Source organism: Aspergillus nomiae (assembly GCF_001204775.2).
Source record: "Aspergillus nomiae NRRL 13137 chromosome Unknown contig00166, whole genome shotgun sequence".
Lineage (NCBI taxonomy): Eukaryota > Fungi > Ascomycota > Eurotiomycetes > Eurotiales > Aspergillaceae > Aspergillus > Aspergillus nomiae.
Genome location: NW_015378221.1, coordinates 1 through 21548, shown reverse-complemented (window position 1 = coordinate 21548; position 21548 = coordinate 1). Strand labels below are relative to the sequence as shown.

At 49.1% G+C, this 21548-nt stretch overlaps 6 protein-coding genes across 6 annotated transcripts; all 6 read left to right on the top strand.

Annotated features, from left to right (window-relative positions):
* Positions 1-3361: 3361 nt before the first annotated feature.
* sit2 (putative siderochrome-iron transporter) lies at positions 3362-5310 on the top strand (the record flags this gene model as incomplete). The annotated part of the gene is made up of 3 exons (XM_015551778.1): positions 3362-3633; positions 3703-4316; positions 4373-5310. The coding sequence occupies 3 exons, from the start codon at positions 3362-3364 to the stop codon at positions 5308-5310; spliced, it is 1824 nt and encodes a 607-aa protein (XP_015406173.1).
* A 744-nt stretch (positions 5311-6054) lies between these two features.
* Positions 6055-8625, top strand: ANOM_006521 (GH92 family glycosyl hydrolase; the record flags this gene model as incomplete). The annotated part of the gene is made up of 3 exons (XM_015551777.1): positions 6055-7172; positions 7221-7895; positions 7942-8625. The coding sequence occupies 3 exons, from the start codon at positions 6055-6057 to the stop codon at positions 8522-8524; spliced, it is 2376 nt and encodes a 791-aa protein (XP_015406176.1). The 3' UTR covers positions 8525-8625.
* Positions 8626-9594: 969 nt separating this feature from the next.
* On the top strand, positions 9595-10652 carry ANOM_006520 (uncharacterized protein; the record flags this gene model as incomplete). The annotated part of the gene is made up of 3 exons (XM_015551776.1): positions 9595-10103; positions 10163-10195; positions 10262-10652. The coding sequence occupies 3 exons, from the start codon at positions 9595-9597 to the stop codon at positions 10650-10652; spliced, it is 933 nt and encodes a 310-aa protein (XP_015406175.1).
* Positions 10653-11463: 811 nt separating this feature from the next.
* On the top strand, positions 11464-13552 carry ANOM_006519 (gamma-glutamyltransferase; the record flags this gene model as incomplete). The annotated part of the gene is made up of 8 exons (XM_015551775.1): positions 11464-11700; positions 11759-11792; positions 11847-12006; positions 12061-12640; positions 12697-12857; positions 12909-13042; positions 13105-13301; positions 13373-13552. 8 exons carry the CDS (start codon positions 11464-11466, stop codon positions 13550-13552), a joined length of 1683 nt encoding a protein of 560 aa, XP_015406157.1.
* A 932-nt stretch (positions 13553-14484) lies between these two features.
* On the top strand, positions 14485-17417 carry ANOM_006518 (putative pre-mRNA splicing factor; the record flags this gene model as incomplete). The annotated part of the gene is made up of 2 exons (XM_015551774.1): positions 14485-16162; positions 16222-17417. The coding sequence occupies 2 exons, from the start codon at positions 14485-14487 to the stop codon at positions 17415-17417; spliced, it is 2874 nt and encodes a 957-aa protein (XP_015406158.1).
* Positions 17418-18459: 1042 nt separating this feature from the next.
* Positions 18460-21032, top strand: ANOM_006517 (uncharacterized protein; the record flags this gene model as incomplete). Its single annotated transcript, XM_015551773.1, has 2 exons — positions 18460-20746; positions 20806-21032. The coding sequence occupies 2 exons, from the start codon at positions 18460-18462 to the stop codon at positions 21030-21032; spliced, it is 2514 nt and encodes an 837-aa protein (XP_015406156.1).
* Between the last annotated feature and the right edge of the window lie 516 nt (positions 21033-21548).

Below are 21548 nucleotides of genomic sequence, written 5' to 3'. Positions count from 1 at the left end.
AAGTGGCGTGTTTAAAAAGCGACTCGTAATCTAATAAAAAGTTTGATAGAGCTTGACTGAATGATACATGATACTACTGCAATACCATAGAAAACTAATCAAATCAGTAGAAAACTTCAAGTGAAAGGGAGAACCTGAACAAGCGATCCTAAGTTGTTGTAAGCTTAGAGATTCTTCCTGCAAAGCGGGACGAGTCCCTGGAGCCATCTCCTTAGTCGTAGTACCTCGATCCCGGATACTGGTGAATATAAAGGTAGACTTGAAGTGCCTATGCTGTCTAATACAGCTGTACCAGCATAGCTCGTTTATTTGCCCTGGTATAGCTGAGGCGATTTGTCATATCCTTTAGGGGAAGAGCCATCCAACCAACAAGCATAACCAAGCTCACATATGAACCAACTCTTCTCAAATTGGCTACTGTAGCACAACTATTAATTACGCGACGGAGACCGTGCTATCTGTGCCATCTTCTCTATAAGGCTGAGCCAATTTACTGTGACACGTTACACGGAGACAGAGCTACTATACTTGTCCTATGCTTCTGTAAAATGTATCGACCGCATAGGGTTACGTACCCCCCTTTTCTATGCCCCATCCTGCGCCAGTCAAGCTTTGAGATAAGCCATTGGTCCCGGATAGATTCCACTAATTAAATGAAAAGAATCATGATCGACAGATGATGTGGACTGCCGCAGCCACTACTGCGGTTACAGGAGAAGCATGTACTAATCCATCCTGTTTCACTTATAAAAATCATTAGAGAATGATCAGCGGAATGCAGCAAGCTAAATTATTCCCTCCTTTGATCATTGATCTTCATCTGTTTCATTATTGATTTGGGTTATCTTTTCAATCTTCTTCCGACGTGGGTGAGTTGGAAGGTCCTTCGTTATCATTACTAGATGGATGTAATAATCATTAGGTAACCACTAGCGACCCTGACCGAGGTCACGCTTCCCTGCCTGTCGCTTTGCTTTTTCTCCTTTGTCTCGTTGCATGTTGCGATTGTGGGGATGGCCCTGATGGCTTCGTCTAGATTGACTTGAACAGCTTCATGGCGGCAGCTATTGAATTCCCGTGGCGAACTGTAGTTGCCTATCGTTCTCATTGGGGATAGCTTACAGGGGACATGAACTCCGGACTCGCCCGGCGATTCTCGAGGCTGTCTTGTGGCGGTCGGGAGCTCCGGTTACAAAGTCTGGTACGGTGCGCAGCACTAACCCAGCCTAAACGATCTAGACAGGTGGGATAATAAGGGTTTCCACGGTAGCCTGCACCAAAGCGGTGTTTCGTTGTCTTTTCTTTGTCTGTCGTTGCCCTCAAAGTAGCGAATCTTTTCTTTTTTTTTTACCTTCGCTCTTTTAATCAATCGTTCTGGCGGTTTGTGTTAGCGTAGTGCGGTGGGTTGAGGACAAAATCTGACGGTTCATGCTGGCTCTACCGACAGTGGCTTGGCAACGGACAATACAGAGAGCGAATTTTCTTGGACAATACGGAGTACTAGGCAGTATCTAACAAAGAAGATAAAAAATGCTTATTGGGTAGATTAATTAAAATTAAAGAAAAATGATTCGGGATGAAAGCATAATATATCAGACTTTCGGAGCTCTTTGTGTAGTTGGACATCAGATTAGATTATCTGATTGATTTGATCCCAGACGAAAATCTTATCTACCATGGGACAGACGCCTGGCAAACAATGAAACTTTCTCGTGGTCGACGACGTCAACACTGAACACACGGTGAAAAAATTTGCAGGTTTGACGGTGTTGCCGACGTGGGGGCCAGCCGTGCACTAAGTGGGGAATGTTTAGTGGGAATTTTTGACTGGATTTTTATGGCATGACTGACTGAGCTTTGGGCAAGACTTGAATACTACTCTGATAGACACTGTGTACACTGTAGAAATTTCAGAAGCGATCATTAGCGGTTGTTGGTCACCTGAGTGTAGGGATATTTCTTTTTTGCCTGGGTTCCTTTTCCCGATTTGTTTAGTTTGAGGGGGTTCTTGACGTGGTCATTGTTCATGGTAACCCAAAGTTCAACCTTGCCCGGTCTAGTGGACAAGAAAGAAGTCAAATCAGTTTCCAAAGTCAAATGTCACATTGTTGGTTGGGAAGAATAACACTACTCTCACGCACTAACTCAAATAACTCCCAAGAAAGCGGGATGATAGTCTAGTGCCCAAGACCAGAGATGTGCTGTACCTGTATGCACTATAAGACTTAGCTACCGCAGTACGATGCTTGCTCTCCTGTTCTCTGCTCGGGCCATGTCTTGATTCAAATGTGAGACGCCTCATACGCCAGGACGATCCCACTCAATTGATCCCGTCACCTTACGGCCAAGTCTTCTCTTCCGCGGTTGGACGTCTTGTTCATCTCGTTTGACTTTACAGCCGGTATTCGCTCCTTGGCATCGCGTGGGAGAGGACGTACTAAGCTCTGTGTGGAGGAACTACTGTGCACCGGTGGGGGATGAGTATATCCACACCGGAAGTTTTTCGTGTGAGGACGATGCTCGTCCTCAATCATATGTCGCATCGCACCAGAACTCGTAGAGTGTTCCCCAAAGAGTCAGTCTCGATTGAAGCGAAAGGGAGGATATTATACCTGGAGAAATTAGTTCTCAAGTTGCATGCAGAGGTAGGTAGGGTAGTGTTGTTTGCAATAGACACAGACAAGGAAACCGCTCCTGCACCGGAAGAGAACCAGGGAGATGAAACCTGCAAGGGCAAACATCGGATCATCATCCTGTCGAGGAAACTTCCTTTTTTTCTTTTTTCTTTTTCTTTTCCATCCTATGAGCACCACCAATGAGTGGGTATAATTTCCGCTCAGGCATTTTTTCAGCTCCGAGGCAGCGTGTATCGGTCGGTATCGGATGAGACTAAAATGGCAGTTCCATAATCAGATCCCAGAAAATGTTATCTGATCCGGCCATTCGCTTTGTGGCTCCACGCCTACAACCCCCTCCGCTCCATGATTGGTTCGATACCACCACTTCCACCACTCAACCAGCATCGTTTGGGCTCCACGTTGAAGCGGCGCGTCTTGTGCGGGAAAGGAAAATTGTGTTTCGCATGATTTCTATGGCCCGGCCTATGCGCCGTTACTGGCCGATATATTGCGGTTGATTTCCTGGTGCGGATTTCTTTCCTTCTTTTCTTTTTTATAGACATTATCCCTTCCCCCCCTCCTTTGTTACCTTGGGTACCCAATCTTTCACCCTTTGATTACTTTCAATTGGGGAAACCACGCCATCAAGATCTCAAACAGCAAGTGTGATCTTCACGCTCGGAGATCAGAAGAGAAGGGAACGAACGAGGGATCGCGCTTGGACGTGACCCATTCAATCAAACATGGGTTTCTTGGAGAAATTCACTGGTGCTACACCAGCTGCAGAAACCGGCGATACCGAAGCTCATAGGCCGAAAAATGCAGCGGAAGCAACCGGAAACCAGATCCTTTCTGTTGAGACTGACAGTTCCCGGCTGAGTCTTGAAGCGCGCAACGAGAAGGAGGCCCAGGAACATCCCGATCAGGTCACGCGAGATGCGTATCTCGGTCAGCAGAGAGCCGAAGCCGCTGCCCTTGTTTGGAGTAAGAAGGTAGTCCTTGCTACCTATGGCTGGTGAGTATCTCGCCTAATTTGTCAATTGTTTGTCAAATTTCATGTCTAATTATGCATCGTCACCTACAGGATTTGGGTGTGTTTCTTTATGATGGCGCTTCAGTCGGCTCTCAGCAGCACCGTTATGTTAGCCGCCTATTCCAGTTTTTCATCCTCCCCGCAGGTCGCTACGTCCAACATTTTGTATAGTATCATCGGGGGCGTCCTGAAGCTGCCCATTGCTAGACTTCTTAACGTGTGGGGTCGTGCAGAAGGTTTGCTCGTCTTCGTCGGGGTCTACACTTTAGGCCTGATCATCCTTGCTTCATGCAATGGACCTAATTCCTTCGCCGCCGGCCAAGTGTTCTTTTGGGTCGGGTACAACTCTGTTTACTATATTCTCGACGTCTATATTGCCGATACCTCTGGCCTGAAGAACAGAGCCTTTGCTTTTGCCTTTGCCAGCACGCCTTTCATCTGTACTGCCTTCACTGCACCTTTGGCTGGCCAGTCTTTTGTCCGTCACACCGGCTGGCGCTGGGGTTATGGTGTGTTCGCTATCGTGGTTCCCGTCACCATCTCTCCCCTTGCTATAGTTTTCAAATACTATGAGCGAAAGGCCACCAAGGCGGGTGTCTTCAAACGGGAGCCTAGTGGCCGGAGTCTTGGGCAATCGATTGTACATTATTTTCACGAATTTGATGGTATGTTGCAAAACCTCCCGTCTCTCTGCTTGTTTGCTGACATTATGCGATTTCAGTTATTGGTGGAATCCTCCTGATGGCCGCTTGGATCCTTTTGCTGTTGCCATTCAGCCTGGCAACCTACGGTCGGGCCCAATACAAATCCGCAACTTTCATCGCCGAGATCGTCGTCGGATTCTGTCTACTTTTTGTTTTCGCCGCGTGGGAGAAGTGGGGTGCTCGCTCCCATTTCGTAAGCTACGAGTTGCTCAAGACGCGCACCGTTTTAGGTGCCTGCGGTATGGCTGCTATTTCCTTCTTCAGCTTCTACTGCTGGGATCAGTACTTCATGAATTTCTGTATTGTCGTGTACAACCTCAGCGAGTCGATGGGTGGTTACATGGCGCAGATCTACAACGTTGGCTCCACCTTCTGGGGTGTTGGCTTCGGTTTGTGGGTTCGGTTGACCAAACACTTCAAGTACGCTTGTCTGTTCTTCGCGCTTCCCCTCATGATCCTGGGTGCCGGTTTGATGATTCACTTCCGTGGTGAGGGCGGTGGTGATATTGGCTATGTGATCATGTGCCAGATATTCATCGCTTTCGGTGGTGGCTCTATTGTCCTTGGTAATGAAATGGCTGTCATGGCCTCCGCTGACCGTGAAGGAGTGCCCATGATGCTGGCAATATTGGGTCTGTTCAACAGCCTGGGTGGTGCCATTGGCTATGCTGTGGCCGCAGCTATCTTCAACAATACCTGGCTCGATGCTCTCCAGAGCCGTTTACCAAGCGACATGCAGTCCCAGGCCAACAAAATTTACGTTGATGGTTATACACTCCAGGTAACGTACCCTATGGGAAGTCCAACCCGTGATGCCATTAACTACGCATGGGGTCGTTCTCAAATGTACGGTTCGATTGCCGCGACCTGTCTGCTTGCTCTGGGAATTCCTTGCATCGCCATCTGGAAGAACTACAATGTCGACAAGAAGCAGAACAAGGGTACTGTTCTTTAAACAGTGGGCCTCTCCTTCTACAAAACTTGGAAGAAAAACAATAGAATCTCTCTTGGATACCCACATCTCATGTACTAAATATTGATAATTTGGAATGGTTAGTTAGAACGCCACAAGGAAAGGGCGAGAACCCTCCTATATGGTTGTAATACTTATCGATTTAATGTCAAACTCATACCCATTACTACTCTTTACATTCAGGACGCTTTTGATCAACTACTCCATCTCTAGATGGAGCCTATCGCCCTCTCCTATCCATCTCTATCTCGAAGCAGCACTGTGTTCACAACTTTCTAGAATAGTATAGAGGATATGGCGAATGGTACGGTCGAATGTTACCTCAATTTATGATGCTCTATCATGAGGTGAACATAACCTATTTCCTCCTGACAGCTTTTGCATGTCTTTTACCTATAGTCCACTTGTATGCACGTACATACATACATCCTACTACTAATAGTACTCGGATACCCCAACCCCGCGGGCACGTGCGACATCCCTTGCAGACCATCCAATACATTGTCCCCAACCTCTGTCGATCAGCCCCTTCGCTTGGACATGATGTTACATTGCATTCAGTGGGCATTGAGCTATCTCCAGCTACTCCGCTATGTCACACTGTTACTCCACTTCGTACACGCTTTTCCCCCAGAAGTGTGCCTCACACACGATAGACTTTCAAACCCACCAAACATGCTGTTTGTCGTTAATCGGATCTGAGGTCTTTAATATTAGTCATATGCAATGAGTATGCGTCGAAAGTACATCGCCATCTTATGTGCTCAACTGACGAGCCTTGCTCTGGGAAGTCATCAAGCGCGCACTCCAGCGGCGAACCAAGACGTCCTTGGATATGTTGACCCTCTCATCGGGTCAAATAACGGAGGCAATGTGTTTGCAGGAGCTAGTCTGCCATATGGCATGGCCAAGGCAGTAGCAGATGTTGATGGTCAAAATACCTCAGGTTTTTCCACCGACGGCAGCAACGTCACCGGATTTTCTGCTTTACATGATGCCGGCACAGGGGGGAACCCATCATTGGGCAACTTCCCTTTGTTCCCTCAATACTGTCCTGAAGACGTGCTTGACAACTGCAACTTCCCCAACGCTGCGCGGGCAGTCCATTATCTGAATGACTCGGTTGTCGCCCGGCCGGGGTATTTCGCTCTCTCGCTGGAGAATGGGATTCATGCTGAAATGACTACCACGGAACATGTCGCCCTGTTTCGCTTCAAATTCCCTTCAGCGAGAGCAGCGAATGGTTCGGAGCTTAGCCCATTAATTATGGTAGATCTGACTGATCTATGGAAAAGTCGACAAAACGCGTCCATTAGTATAGATGCGCAGACTGGACGTATCAAAGGCAATGGCACATTCCTTCCCAGCTTTGGGGCAGGCTCTTACGTATCGTATTTCTGTGCGGATTTTGCCGGCGCACCTATACGAGATAATGGAATTTGGGTCAATAATCGAGGAGGAACTGAGCCTAAAGAGCTATACGTTACTCGAGGGTTTAATAACTTTTATCTCGAGGCTGGCGGTTTTGTTAGGTTTGAACGACCTAGTAATGGATCAGTGGGTGTACGAGTCGGCATTAGTTATATCAGCACAGATAGAGCTTGCGAGAATGCACAACGTGAAATCCCGCAACCACTAGAGGAGTTCGACGATATTCGGCGTCGTGCAGAGAGTGCTTGGAGAGAAAAGCTTAGGCCGATATCTATAAAGCCAGGCGGTGCGAGTGAGGCTTTGCAAACCAGCTTCTGGAGTGGTGTCTATCGCACAATGCTTGATCCACAAGACTTGACCAGTGAGAACCCACTCTGGAAAAGCGACGAGCCCTACTTTGACTCTTTTTACTGGTACGTATAACCGATTCCCAGCTTGGTACAGGACCTGACGTCCTCCAGTATCTGGGATTCCTTCAGGGCACAGCATCCGTTCCTCACAATTGTTGATCCAGCGGCACAATCAAGGATGGTACGCAGTCTCCTCGACACGTATAAGCACGAAGGCTGGTTACCAGACTGCCGCATGAGCCTTTGCAAAGGCTGGACACAGGGTGGTTCAAATGCCGACGTCGTGCTAACCGATGCGTATGTAAAGAATCTCACTGGGATTGACTGGGACTTAGCATACGAGGCCATGGTCAATGATGCTGAGAACGAGCCCTTGGAATGGTCGTATGAGGGAAGAGGTGGCCTGCAAAGCTGGAAACGACTCAACTACATACCATACTTAGACTTTGATTACCTGGGCTTTGGTACTAATTCCCGAAGTATCTCACGAACGCTGGAATACTCATACAACGATTTCTGTTTATCGACAGTTGCCAAAGGACTCCAGAAGGAAGACTACACTAAGTACCGGTCCAGAGCTGGAAATTGGCAAAACTTATATAAAGCTGACCAAACTTCTTTGATCAACGGCACTGACACTGGCTTTGTTGGCTTCTTCCAACCCAAGCATCTAAATGGAACGTGGGGTTACCAAGATCCAATTGCCTGCAGTGCCCTTGCTTCATGGTGTTCACTAACAAGCAATCCATCCGAGACTTTTGAATCTAGCGTATGGGAGTACCAATTGTACAAGCCCCTTCCCAGCTCAAAATGCGAACGCTAACGATTATAGCTACGTCCCCCATGATATGGCGACTCTGATAGACCTCCTCGGTGGCCCAGACACATTCGTCTCCCGACTCGACTTCTTTCACACCTCTGGTTTAGCGGATATGGGCAACGAACCTGTGTTTCTAACGGTATACCAGTACCACTATGCCGGGAGACCCGCGCTCTCCTCTCGCCGTGTGCATAGCTACATCCCATCTTTATTCAACACCTCGAACAGCGGCCTGCCTGGAAATGATGACTCAGGAGCTATGGGTGCATTTACTGTGTTCTCCATGATGGGCCTTTTCCCAAACCCTGGGCAAGATGTCTACCTTATTATTCCTCCGTTTTTTGAGGAGGTTCAGATCACGCACCCAACAACAAACAAGACTGCTACGATTCGAAACGTTAACTTCGACAATGCCTACAAAGATATTTACGTTCAGAGTGCAACGCTCAATGGGAGCCCTTATACAAAGAGTTGGATTACCCATGACTTCTTCACTCAGGGTATGACGCTAGAGTTGACTCTGGGGGACACTGAAAGTGACTGGGGCTGTCGTGAGGAAGACTTGCCGCCTAGTCTGAGCAAGTCATTTAGTTGAGACAAGGCCGAAATTTTATGGCAAATTGATGTGGTGCCGGAAATAGGAATGGGAGCTCGAAATGTAGTGGCCTCTACTTATGAACATAGTTTATCTGAGACAATGTAGATGACTGTGCTGCACTGGTATGGCAGTATATATATAACACAGTGGGTCCAGAGTATATAAGAAAAAGTACTGTAGTTATCGAGGATTTAGCTTAGTGATTCTGTGCAGCCCCAGCTAACTAGGCTCACTAGCTTGATTATCCAGGGCTGCAGGACTCACTTGGTCTGTTCAACACTCCCGAGTCTGACATGCGCAACTTTAACCTTGTTGGGTAAAGCATGGTGTCAGCCTGAGGCCATTCTGTAATTACCCCGACCAATCGGTGTCGCCACATGACGGGAACTTTTCCCCAACTCCGAATAGCCGTGATTCTGTGAACAGCAGCTTATCCGATTCTATGGGACAGAGATGTAGGTAGCAGGCCTGCATACTGCATACAGTTTAAGGTGTTTTGCTGTCCTGTCGACATTCTCGTAATTGTCATTTGCCTGCTATCTGTGCGACAGCAATTATCTCGATTCCGTCTTCGAGAACTCCTAATTTAGTGCTGAAGCAGTCTTCTCGCCCCTCCTGAACAGTACTACTTCGGTAAACTGAACCACTATAGGTTTCCGTGTCACGGAGATTTCAAGGTTCTTTGCCCTGAATGCCCTCGCGTCGCAGTCATACAAAGTCCCGAAAGGGCTGTCTGCAATGTAAACGGCGCCATGTCAAGGTTGGTTACTTCCATGATTTTCCATCTTATTTTCGTTTCATCATCACATGACTTTCATTGGCTTCATTGGGTTGACACTTTCCATCGCATCTTTCGCTCTCTTTTTGGAAGACAATCTATCTTCTACACAGTCGTTGACAAGTTCTAGTGCGACGAAGAGCTCCCAAGGTGCGGCTTGTGCCAAAAACGAAAACTGCAATGCAAGTACCCAGCCTCATCCAATGAGGCTGATGGTCTAAATCCTTCCACACCTCAGGATGAGGTTGAGTCAATACATAGCTCAAACGAGCTGTCTTTATCCACAAGAATGCTGGAAATGAGACTTTTCCATCTCTACCTGACGGAGACGTACATCACCCTGTACCCCGGGAAGCTCGATACCAATCATTTCCAGTCCGCCGTCCCAGGACTAGCGACCTCTTATCCATTCTGCCTGGATGCTCTACTGGCATTTTCTGCCCTACATCTGGCCTCGAAAGAGACGGGCGATAACCGCCAATGGGTAGAGTGCGCTCTGAAGTATCAGAACCGCTCCTGTTCTGCGATGAGCCGTGTGTTGGCTGAATTCTCTGTTGAGTATTCTGGACCAGCTTTCATTTGCTCCATCCTCATCATGTTATGCTCATACGCCTACCCCTGCGTTTCCCAAGACGACCAGCCATTTGATCCTCTGGCACAGGTCCTGGCAATCCGTCGACTGCTTGCGGGTTGTGCTTTCTTTTTTCACCAGCTCGGTAAGATGGAGCATCCAGGCGAACTAGCGGGGTGGTTACGATACAAAGATAGCGAGGACTTAGAAGAAGAACTCCCGAAAGAGTAAGTGCCTTCCGCTCTACTACTGGACCTTGTACAACTAAGGATTAACGCTGGTTCAGACAACAAGACCCGAAACTCATCCAGTTACGAAGGTATTTGGTTTTCCTGACATGTTGGTATACATGGATAGGAAAGAACCATTACTAACATCACTCGAGTGCCCTATTGGATTCCCTAGGTCGTATACGAGGAATGATTGACGATGTTGATGAATCTCGCCGAGAAGTAAATCAGGACATCTGGGAGTTTCTGAATGAAGCAGTTAAGCGACCATTGGGCGGACGCGAAGGCGGAGTTATTGCATTGCCGATTAGAATCAGCGATGCTTATGTGGACCTCCTCAAAGAGGGCGATTGGACGGCTCGTATATTATTTCTCCATTTCGGTGTTGGCATGCATCTCCTCTCTGACAGGTGGTTTGTGAGAGACTGGGGACGTCGGCTCGTATCGACAGTGTTGCAGCCACTTGAGGAAATCCCGACTCAATGGAAAGAGACTGTTGCATGGACAAGGCAAGCGGTGGACCTTGACCAGTGGTCACGACCTTGAACCAGAAGGAGGGCAAATAAGAAAAAACCCGCAAGCATTCAAGACAACCAAAGAAAGATGGGGAAATTAACTCTTGATCCATAACAGGATCTGCGATGGAACCGTCAAATGCGGAGATGTGGCTGATAGCTATTACGTAACAGCCTTGATTCCTTGCGGGTTGACACCCAAACCCCATGATAACTATACGGAGGACCGAACAATGGGCGATGATAGCAACCCGTTGGGTGGACCATGGATATCCCTACCTGATCCGGCAGGTCGTCAGATGACTTCACCTCGGGCTTTGCGCTTATCTGGTTCATGTGTACCGAGCATGTGCGGAGATACGGCAGCATTGTTATCTCTAGATTGGAGCCCTCCCTTGCTGGGCGCAGTCAATTACATAGAGCCTCCCTATCTCTTGTTGCATCATATTATTTACTCTCTGTGCCACATATTGAAGTCCTTATAAAGTCCTTTTTCTTGGCTTACATTCTGACATGTTCTGTTTTTGTCTTATCTATTCAACGATCTCACAAATGCAGATCCCTCACCCGAACTCAGTAAGCCGGAATGAGTTTATCCAAACCGAGTGAATTGGTTGGACCAGGGGTCCGAGGCATATTGGGCCGAGATGTGGAGAAGCAGGTAGATATAAGCTTGCTCGTTCTTTTCCCCTGACATCGCGCCATCTCTGGGCGTTATTTGTCTTCTTTCGGTAGTAATACCTGGTTGGTGACCTTGGCAGCCACTTGTAACCGCTTGCGACCTTCCGGGCACCGAACTAACCACTGGCTGGCCGAGTGACGATAGGGAAAGAGCCTCGATCATGTTTCGCCTATTAAAGACTACATTATCCCTCAGCTTCATACTAGTGCTGGCATTGATACATCTGCCGGATGTGCTCTCTTCACCACTGGAATCATCAGCTCGCTATGAGTCGCGAAGCGCCAATGCAGTTAAACACATCGAGGAGGGCAAGCTCGGAGCAGTGGCAAGCGAGAGTGCTATCTGCAGTCGTCATGGAACGGAGATGTTGAAAATAGGCGGAAATGCCGCCGATGCTGTACGTAACGGTAGCTTAGGCTCCCCGTTATATTGCCTTGACTGAGTTACAAATACAGCTTGTTGCAACGATATTCTGCGTAGGAGTTGTTGGTGAGATACATCAAAGTAGTGGAGAAGACATGTGAACTGACAAAAAGATCCCAGGAATGTACCATAGTGGAATCGCTGGAGGAGGGTTCACGTTGGTGAGGGCTCCTAACGGTTCGTACGAATTCATCGATTTCCGCGAAACCGCGCCTGCAGCTGCGTTCGAGGAGATGTTCAAGAACAACACCGGCGGATCCACCACTGGAGGCTTAGCAAGGTAACGGGTATTTTTCCAATCAACACGAGAAGCAAACTACTAATGTGCAGCTAGTGGCGTTCCTGGTGAGGTGCGAGGCCTGGAGTACCTTCATAAGAAATATGGTTCTCTTCCATGGTCAACCGTCATGCAACCTGCCATCCAGACGGCCCGTCAAGGTTTCCCAGTTGGTCGTGATCTCGTTCGTTATATGAACTCAGCCGTCGGGGGTGGAGAAGACTTCCTATCTAAGAATCCAACATGGGCTATTGACTTTGCTCCTAATGGAACCCGTCTCGGTCTTGGGGATACCATCACCCGTAAACGCTACGCAGACACGCTGGAGACGATTGCCAACAACGGCCCGGATGCGTTCTATACCGGCCCAATTGCGGAAACCATGATACAGGCACTGCAGGCTGCCAACGGCACAATGACGTTGGAAGACCTGCGTAACTACACCATTGCTATCCGAGACATCTCGCAGATTGACTACCGAGGGTATAAAGTTACTGGAACAACCGCCCCCTCCAGCGGCACTGTCGCCTTGAACATTCTTAAGGTTTTGGATACTTACGACAGCTTCATGGTACCCGACAACGTGAATCTTAGCACGCATCGTCTGGATGAAGCTATACGTTTCGGATATGGACTGGTACGTGGACGCATCTCTTTGTATTGACCCCGGCATCTAGCTAACTTGACATCAAGAGAGCCGAACTGGGAGATCCGTCCTTTCTTGAAGGTTTAGATGAATATCAGAAAGGTATGCTGGCACAGTCGACGGTTGATGAGATCCGTGGGAAGATCTCCGACCTGCACACACAGAATGTGTCTGCCTATGATCCTAAAGGCCTTGAGAGTCTTGATACGTAAGCACATGCTCGCTAAGCCCCATTATCCGGTCGTACTAACTGATCCAGCCCTGGAACGTCTCATATCGCTGCTGTTGATCATACTGGACTTACGATTTCCACTATCACAACCATCAACTTGCTTTTCGGCAGCAAGCTCATGGTGCCAGAGACGGGAATCATTATGAACAATGAAATGGATGGTTAGTGATTACCTAGACAGCCTCTTCTGCAGATCTGAACCTACCTGCTGATACTATCCAAGACTTCTCAACGCCCGGCTCGTCCAACGCTTTTGGATACGTCCCTTCGGAGGCGAACTTCATCCGACCCGGAAAGCGACCTCTGTCATCTATTACACCAACCATTGTGACACATAAGAATGGATCGGTCTTCTTTGTTGCGGGCTCGGCTGGCGGTAGTCGAATCATTACAGCGACTGTACAGAATATCATCCACGCTGTCGATGAGGCTTGTCGGCAGCCGAGGCTTTGGCTAGGCCGCGCCTTCACGATCAATTAATCCCGAATCAGGTCAAATTCGAATATTCCTACAATAATGAGACAGTGGCTTTCATGAAATCTCTAGGCCACAATGTGACATGGGTTGCCCCAGGAGACAGCACTGCGCAGGCAATCCGGGTATTGCCGAACGGAACATTCGATGCCGCTGGCGAGCCTAGGCAACTTGACTCTGGCGGTTTCGCTGTCTGAGGACTATTCTCCAGTTGCATCTATACGGCATACGGGATAGCTGCTATCACGGATACAATGATAGACTGAACATACTTTCGGACATATTTTGAGCATCTACTTTTGTGGATATGGGAACCTGAGGAGATATCTGAAGATATAAATAGAATATTCCTCAATTGCGAATACATATATAAAGATCTATTCTCTGGATATTCTTTTAGATTACCCCAACTCTCCATCAGTCGTAGGCTTGTCACTTTCTCGCTAACATGGCTTGATATACAATCTACTGCGGACAGCTGAAGTAAAGCGAAAACAAGAGATACTGCAGCTATAACTAGTGTAGGGAACAAAAGTCGATCTATAATAGAACTCAAAGGTACACAATAACTTGACAACGATTGAACAAATAGTAAATAGATCCAGATGCTGATTAAACAATTACTTGATTGAGAAACATGAACAACATAAGCTTAAATATCCCTGTTGCCAACTTAACGTTGTATGATTAATATCGAGTTGGTCCGTGCACATGCACCCAGGATCTCCGCGTCTCGCGTTTCCTATCAGCTTTGTTCACTCAAATCTCCCGTATTAAGGAAGTAACGACTGAAATTATTGGCTTACACGCATTTAATTACTGCCGTACCAAATATTATACTTCACTGATCTTATAAAGCCAACTGTTTGTTCCCCGCCAATTCAGCCTACATTTCTCGGCACCGGGATCATGGTGGCTTGAGCGCGCATAACAGCGAAGATTGACAACTTTCGATTATGACAGCCGTACACACAATCCCCCCTCCAACAGTGAATATACCCTCGGGACTATTCACCGAAAACAAACCCCACTGACAACACGACGGTTGTGTTAGTTGTCTGACCACTGCCGCCCCTTCTATCCTGAACATGCCCGACCCTAGTACATCGTCCTACCACCAGTCGACCGGATGAATAACATACTCAAGCGAGTTGTTTCCCTGTTCTCTGTCAAAGAACCCCAAAGGGACGTTCCTCCAGCGGAGCGCGACGAAACCCCCGATCAGTCTCCGACTATGGATCATCCCAAGCCTGTCGCCGTTGTTGTCTCTCCTCCCGTCTTCGACCTCGATTCCTATGAATCCTTCGATGAGGATTACTTTCGACGCACGGTTGATGAGATTCTCTCCGATCAAGCTAGTTTTGAGAATAGCTTTGATGAATATCACGGCGCTAAGATGATGGATGGGACATGTGATCGGGGGACTAGTATGATGGGGTGTTCTGCTCCTGGGAGCTCGGGGTCTAAGGCGTCGCCCTATTTTCCGAGTAAGGTGGCTAGGAAGAGGCCTGTGGCGCATAGGGTTATTCGGAAGGTTGAGAGCACAGATGAAGATGACTCGGAGGAGGATGAGGAGACCCTGATCTTGGAAGAGGCTGAGGGGATTCATGATGGCCAGGGTGGGGGCAAAGTGGTCGAACGGGAGGGTCCTGCTGATTCTGTCGCTAAGATTAAACTTGAGGAACTTGAAAAAGGTGGACTCGGGGATGATGGTGTTCGTGTTCCGAAGGACGAGGTCGGGCCTGCAGCTCGGGCTCCCTCTGTGATTGATGTCGATGCCTGCGATGATGAGGATCTTGAGGAACTCTCAGAGGAGAGGTTCGTTTTCGCGTCTGTCTCGGAGGAGGAACATGACCGTCTTGTTAAATTCCTTCTTGATCACCCTTTCATGCGCGAAGGTGCGTATCCAGTGAAACGGTCTGCGCGGCGCAGGTTCGTAAGTGATGTGCGACGAGAGGCGTCTATCTCTGGCATGGATGAAGGTGCCCTTTGTGTACTCATAAAGTGGATCAAGAAGACATATCTCGAAGTTTGCGTGGTTGCCGACGCTGACAAGGAAGGATCGGAGTTCGGGGATGAGATTGATGAGAAGATGGTTGAACATCGATCACCAAGAGAGTTGAAGAAAGAACGAAAGAGAAAGAGGACTAGTATTGATCAGGCAAGAGGACAGGCCAAGACAAAGAAGACGAAAAGATCTGACATTTCGATGGTTCCTAGCAAACACGACGTACGAGAGGCCATAAATGTTGATAGCGACGATTCTGCGATTGCGATATCGAAGTCCCTCTCCGCGAACATCCATGTCAAAGAAAAGGACCCAGCTCCCCAGACTGATCTCCAACACACACCTACCTCCCATCGAGTGAATCATGGGAATGTACAAGCTGGAAGACCGGTACTTGAACATGTTACTCCCATAACACCAACTACCCCTTCAATACAGAAGCGCAATAAACAGAGCATCTCTCGCAAGAAGCCATCGCCGTCAATGCCTCGACATTATAATTCCACCCCTAATCATGATGTCAAAAGCAATGAGGGAAATCTACAAGTATCCCAAGAGCGCATTTCGCGGAACGACTCGTCTAAAAAGCGTAGCGTCTCTTATGACGCAGATCCGCCGAGCTCATATTCGAAAAATCCGAAATCGCCAAGTAACTTAAAGAATATCGCTGGAAGCCGCAAAAAGAAGCACGGAAAGAAAGACAAAAAGCGACATCTCCGGAAAGAAATTATAAGGTCTGAGACGATGCCTGAGATTAGCCCTCTTTCCCGGAAAGGTGACCAACGTGCCACTGCCACTCGTATGGGAGGTACCATACCACAGGAGCTCCCAGCGGAGAGCACTTCTTTTCCACACAAGGCAGTGTCCATGGACGACCCATTTTGGGTTATGGATTTTTGAAGCCCAATGATTCGCAAGGATTGACCACCTGCGCTGAGGTAAGGTCGAAGTATTTTAGGAACCCCTCAAGGCAGACAAAGTTGCCAAAACATTCGATACCTGAAGAAACGCTGCTTATTTTCAAGGAGCTTGGACTGCCACCCGACATCCTTTCGTCTGACTCTGGTTTGAGTGATGTACCTGATGATACCACTTCTATTAACGATAATGCCTCCTTGTCACATCCCACATTACGTATATCACCCCCAAGAGATCATCTTGCGGAGAGGTCCACGGAGTCTCCCAGGACTCCGGTCAAGGGCGCCTCTCCGGTTAGATCTTGCATCGATCTTCCAAAACCAGCACTTGGCAGACCCGCCAAAGTGTCGCCCTACTTCCCCCAGCCGCTTGTGGATCCTGAATCATGCATACCATTCCCTCCTATCGATGCTGACTCATTCGGTCTGGTTCAAGAGCAGCTTGCACACGATCCGTTCCGCCTGCTTATCGCGACTATATTTCTAAACAGAACTCGAGGAGGGGTTGCTCTTCCCGTCTTGTTCAAGGTTTTTGAGCGATATCCTACTGTCGAGGCAATGGCTACAGCGAACGTATGTGACCTTGTGGATATGATACACTGTCTTGGGTTCCAGAATCAGCGGACGAGGAAGTGTATTAGTCTCGCGCAGATGTGGATGTCTCACCCACCGAAAAAAGATGAAAGATATCGCAAACTCCACTACCCCTGCAAATTAGACGGACGGGATGTCCGACCACAAGAGTGTATTGATGATGCAGACCCACGTGTGGCCTGGGAGGTTGCACATCTACCCGGGGTGGGGGCTTATTCTCTGGATAGCTGGCGAATCTTCTGCCGAGATGAGTTGCGAGGCCTAGCCAAGGATTGGAAAGGGTCTGGTGCAGCTACGGCCGACTTTGTTCCAGAGTGGAAAACAGTTCTGCCACATGATAAAGAGCTGCGGGCATATCTGACTTGGATGTGGCTTAAGGAGGGTTGGGTATGGGATCGTCAGACGGGACATAAAACTCGAGCCAGTGAGAAGATGATGCGAGCTGCACGCCGCGGCGGAGTAGCTCTTGAAGAGAATGGGAATTGGATCCTGGAGACCTCGCCAGTGAAGAAAGCTGCAAATGGTCTGACTACGTGGGATTAGGCATTGGCGGATTGCATATGTATGGAGTTGGTTCACGAGTTGGACATTTCGGTGATCGTTGTTTCAGGAAAGACCTTATTCGGATATGAAATATGATACCCTTAATTGCCTATGTGGATAGATAGTCCAAGAAGTGTAGTTACTCCGCACAGCTGTTGTCTCGTGGCAGCTTAAGGCAAGCGACCCCTGCCTTAGGCACTAAGATAATCATCTTCAGAAACATCGACAAGGCAACTTTCTCGACATGAGACTGGATACTTACTCCCTTTTCTCCATCGCAACGGTCCTTCTGGAGCTTGATGTGCTCATCAGACTAAGACTGATTTGCCTTCTCCCAGTTAGTTCCCGTCAATTGATCGGCTCGACTTTGGGCTTCCATGCAGCAGGCCCACCACGTCAGACTCACTAAAGACGAGCCAGCCCTGCGGGGAAGTCCAACCTCGTCCTCTTCACCGCAAAAGTACGGCTGGAGTTTCCCAGTTCTTTCTCTTTATGCACCGTTCCTGAATGTCTTCTCGATCTTTCTCGATCCTTTTGTGCGACCGAGCCTTGTCTATCAATTCTTCACTTGTCGATTCATATTTCTTTTTTTAGATCGTCTTCGCGCGACGGGATGTCGCATGCCCCTCGACCGGTTTTTTCCCTGGAGTGACTCAAACGCCGTGTGATTGGCATTCGACCAGTGAGACGCGCATTCCTGGACGCACTCTTAAGCGCCAGACGAGACAACCTTCTACTAGAGTGTTACTGCCTACATAACACCGCCTATTGATCGGCTTCGGATCAATCAATCACCTGAGCGATCGCCAACCCTCCGCTGTGACACACTTCCGAGAGGCCTTCAGAGAGTTAACTTCTCAGCCTCTTATTCCTTCTATTTTGATTTAATCTACGAGGTAACTAGACGATTAGTGGGGAAGAAAGACTGCAAGGGGGGGAAAAGTGGTTCAATCTTCAGAAAGAAAATCACGACGACACTACTTGCCTTTCCACCAATTCCCTCTTCCCCCTCCACCTCACTCGAGCCCATTCATCCCACGTCATGTTTCTACCCATAAGGCTAAATGACCGAGATCGCGACAGGGACCGAGAGCGAAAAGTGTCGTCATCCTCCACCATCTCTTCCAAAACAAAATCCAAACCTCGCTCGTCCCACGGTCGGTCCAACCGCTCCTCAACCAAGGAACACGATCAAGACGCCCCGACGGCCCGCTCCTCGACCCCTACGACTGCCAGCTCCCGCAAACAGCGTCGGTCCTCCATGCCGGGCGTCGACAGTGCCAGCCGTCCTGTCACGGCTTCCTTCCTCGAGTCGAGGACCAGCTTGCCATATCCAACTTTCTCCAAAGCCCATAGTCGAGAATCAGTGACCCAGCCGGACATTCCTACCCCAGACCCGACCGACCTTACCGAAGAAAATAAAGAAGGGGGGAAGCGACATAGTCAACACCGCACTGATACTCATCATGCACCGCCTAGCCCACCGCTGACCAGTGTCGATCAGAATTCACGCAAAGGAAGCACGGTCGGAGACAAGGAAGATAAAGAGAAACCAAAGGAAGGGAAGGCCAAGATTCGGATCAGAGCTGAGTCGACCAGGTCGTCATCGAGTCTGCGCTCGAAAAGGGACGACGAATCTAGAACAAGCAAGACGTTGCGTGCAGACACTCCATCCTCCAAAACGAAACGGTCTAGTCACGACAAGGATGTTCCCGCCCGGACAGCGAGTCGCAACTCTACGAAATCAAGAATTGTCGAAGAAGCCGCACTGCCCAAACGATCCTCTTCCAGTCGTGCTGCTCCGGTAGTGTCTCCCCCTCGATCCCCCGCGACCGTTCGCGATGTCGGTTCGGAATCGGCAAACGGGTCAGATGCGACTATTGCTGCACAACAGCAGTCGTCATCTCGCAAGCCGAAGAGTCCTGAGAAACCACCTTCTCGGACCCAGACACGATCGTCCATGTCACACCGGCCCAGTAGTCGCACGTCGGCCGATTTCGCGTTTGACTATGGTCGACCTCCCACGTCGAACTCGGGCTACGGCACCCCTCCTCCGCCACCTCCTCCGCCCGAGATGCCTGTTACCATCCCTCGAGTTGATTATCTGCTGCAGAACGGTGGTCTTGACCATCGAGTGCCAAAGGCCCTTCTGCTGGCCACTGGTACTCCCGAGCAACCGCCCTACCAACCATTTCAGCCTCAGCTTGCAGCGTCGAAGATCTTTGACCCATTCAGTCGTATACTGGAGGATTATCATAAAGTGATGGCTAAGAATGGTTCGCTGGCAGTTGCGACAGGATATCGATCGGTCGCACGTCGGCTGCTTGACCGACTTGAGGCTGTCTTTGCCCGTGACATCTCGTCAGAATCATGTACTTGCTTGATGTGTGTTCATGAGCAGCTCGAGCCCGAGGAGCATCCGTCAGGGGTCAGCTGGGGTGAGGTGTTGGAGTTGGTGTCTGGTCGCCAAGAGCTACCCAACTGGCCGCCCTTCATGATGTCGCCGTCAGTCAACGATGCGGACCTGTCGGGTGATGAACACATTCCCATGCAGAAGATGGACATCGACATCCCAGAGGAATACCGAGAGCACTTCATGCGACAGTCGCGCAAGACGAAAGTGACCGTAGACAAATGGCTTAGTGAGCAAGTTAGCCAGGCCACCAACGCACCGGATGAGGTGGATGATGAAACCCTCACCTTCGCCATCCTGACACACCTTGGGCCTGAACAGCGTCCGTTATTCCGCGCACTGCTGGGAATTCCGGCCGGCTCTCCTACGCCTCAGCCAGACGGAAAGCGTCCGCCACGACCTTCGGCATTAATATCGTCATCTCTAGCTATACAGCGTCTCTATCGACTACCATCCCTGCCTCGGGACCCAGAGACTGCTATCTACATGTTGAATCACCCGGAACTCCACCACGTACTTGCGACTCTCGCGGCCATTAGTGATGACGAATGGGAAATTCTGATCTCAGGTCGCTTTGATGGATTCCTCCGCAGCGGCGCAGAGGATTCCTTTGCAGGGTCCACGTCGCAACGCTGGAGTAGCAGCCGATCAAACACTCCTTTCACCACCGGTGGCATTTCTCGAGGTCCGACGCCCAGCCAAATGGATCCCAACTCTCGACCAGCCAGTCAGCCGTACGGCAGCGCCGCATCGCCCGCGAACTTTGGAGGCCCCATCGCCTTGGATGAGGAGATGGAAATTGCAGCTTTAGCCGAGATCGAGCGTGACATCTATCTCGGGATGGAAGCTCTCGAGGACGCCTTTGAGGCACTCCATTGCAAAGCTGAGGTCGTCCGTCGAGCTCTTCGAGAGCGTGGTGCCGGCTTGTCTGTGGCCAACCAGCAACGCCGCGGGTCATATGTCGAGCTCGCTTAGGCACGCCAGCATCCGGGCTGGGCACATGGGAAGACAGCACCGAAGATGACGGGTTGGACGATGACCGATCCTTGGCCCCCGATGACTCGGCTAGCAACATCAGTTCCAATCGCAGACGGCGACCCAAGCGCCGCACTGAACGACGGACCCCAGCACCAGTCGAAGAGGAAGACGAAGAACAAGACACATACGACAGCCGACGAGATCGAGGCTCCAAACGGAGATAATCCTGAACCTCCCTCTACTAAAAAACAACCCCCCCATTTTCTATTTTGGTGCTCCCCAATAATCTTGTTACAACCCATTGCATCTTTTTTTTTGTTTTTTTTCCCTTCATTATTAAATACTTCCAGCGTTACGACCTTGATGAGCAATAGTTGAGCCACGAATGCACGAAACGTGATGAAATGAACTGAAGCCCAGCTCATAAGAATCCCTTGATCGATTGAATGACTTACATGTGAAGTCGCAGTACAACCCCTCGGTGTATGTATGTACATTGGTACAGATTGACACGATTTCTAATGCTACTGTATTCTACCTTCCCCTTTCCATCACCAGCGCACATTGGTACTAGCTAGCATCCAGCAAAGATAGAATATCTTCAGAAGAACAACAATAGACCAACCAACCCAACAATCCCAAACATGAGATAAAAACACATCGCACATCCCAATCTAACACCAGGCAATCACCATTAGCACAGTACCAATAGTAAACCCACCACCTACCGAGATAGAAAT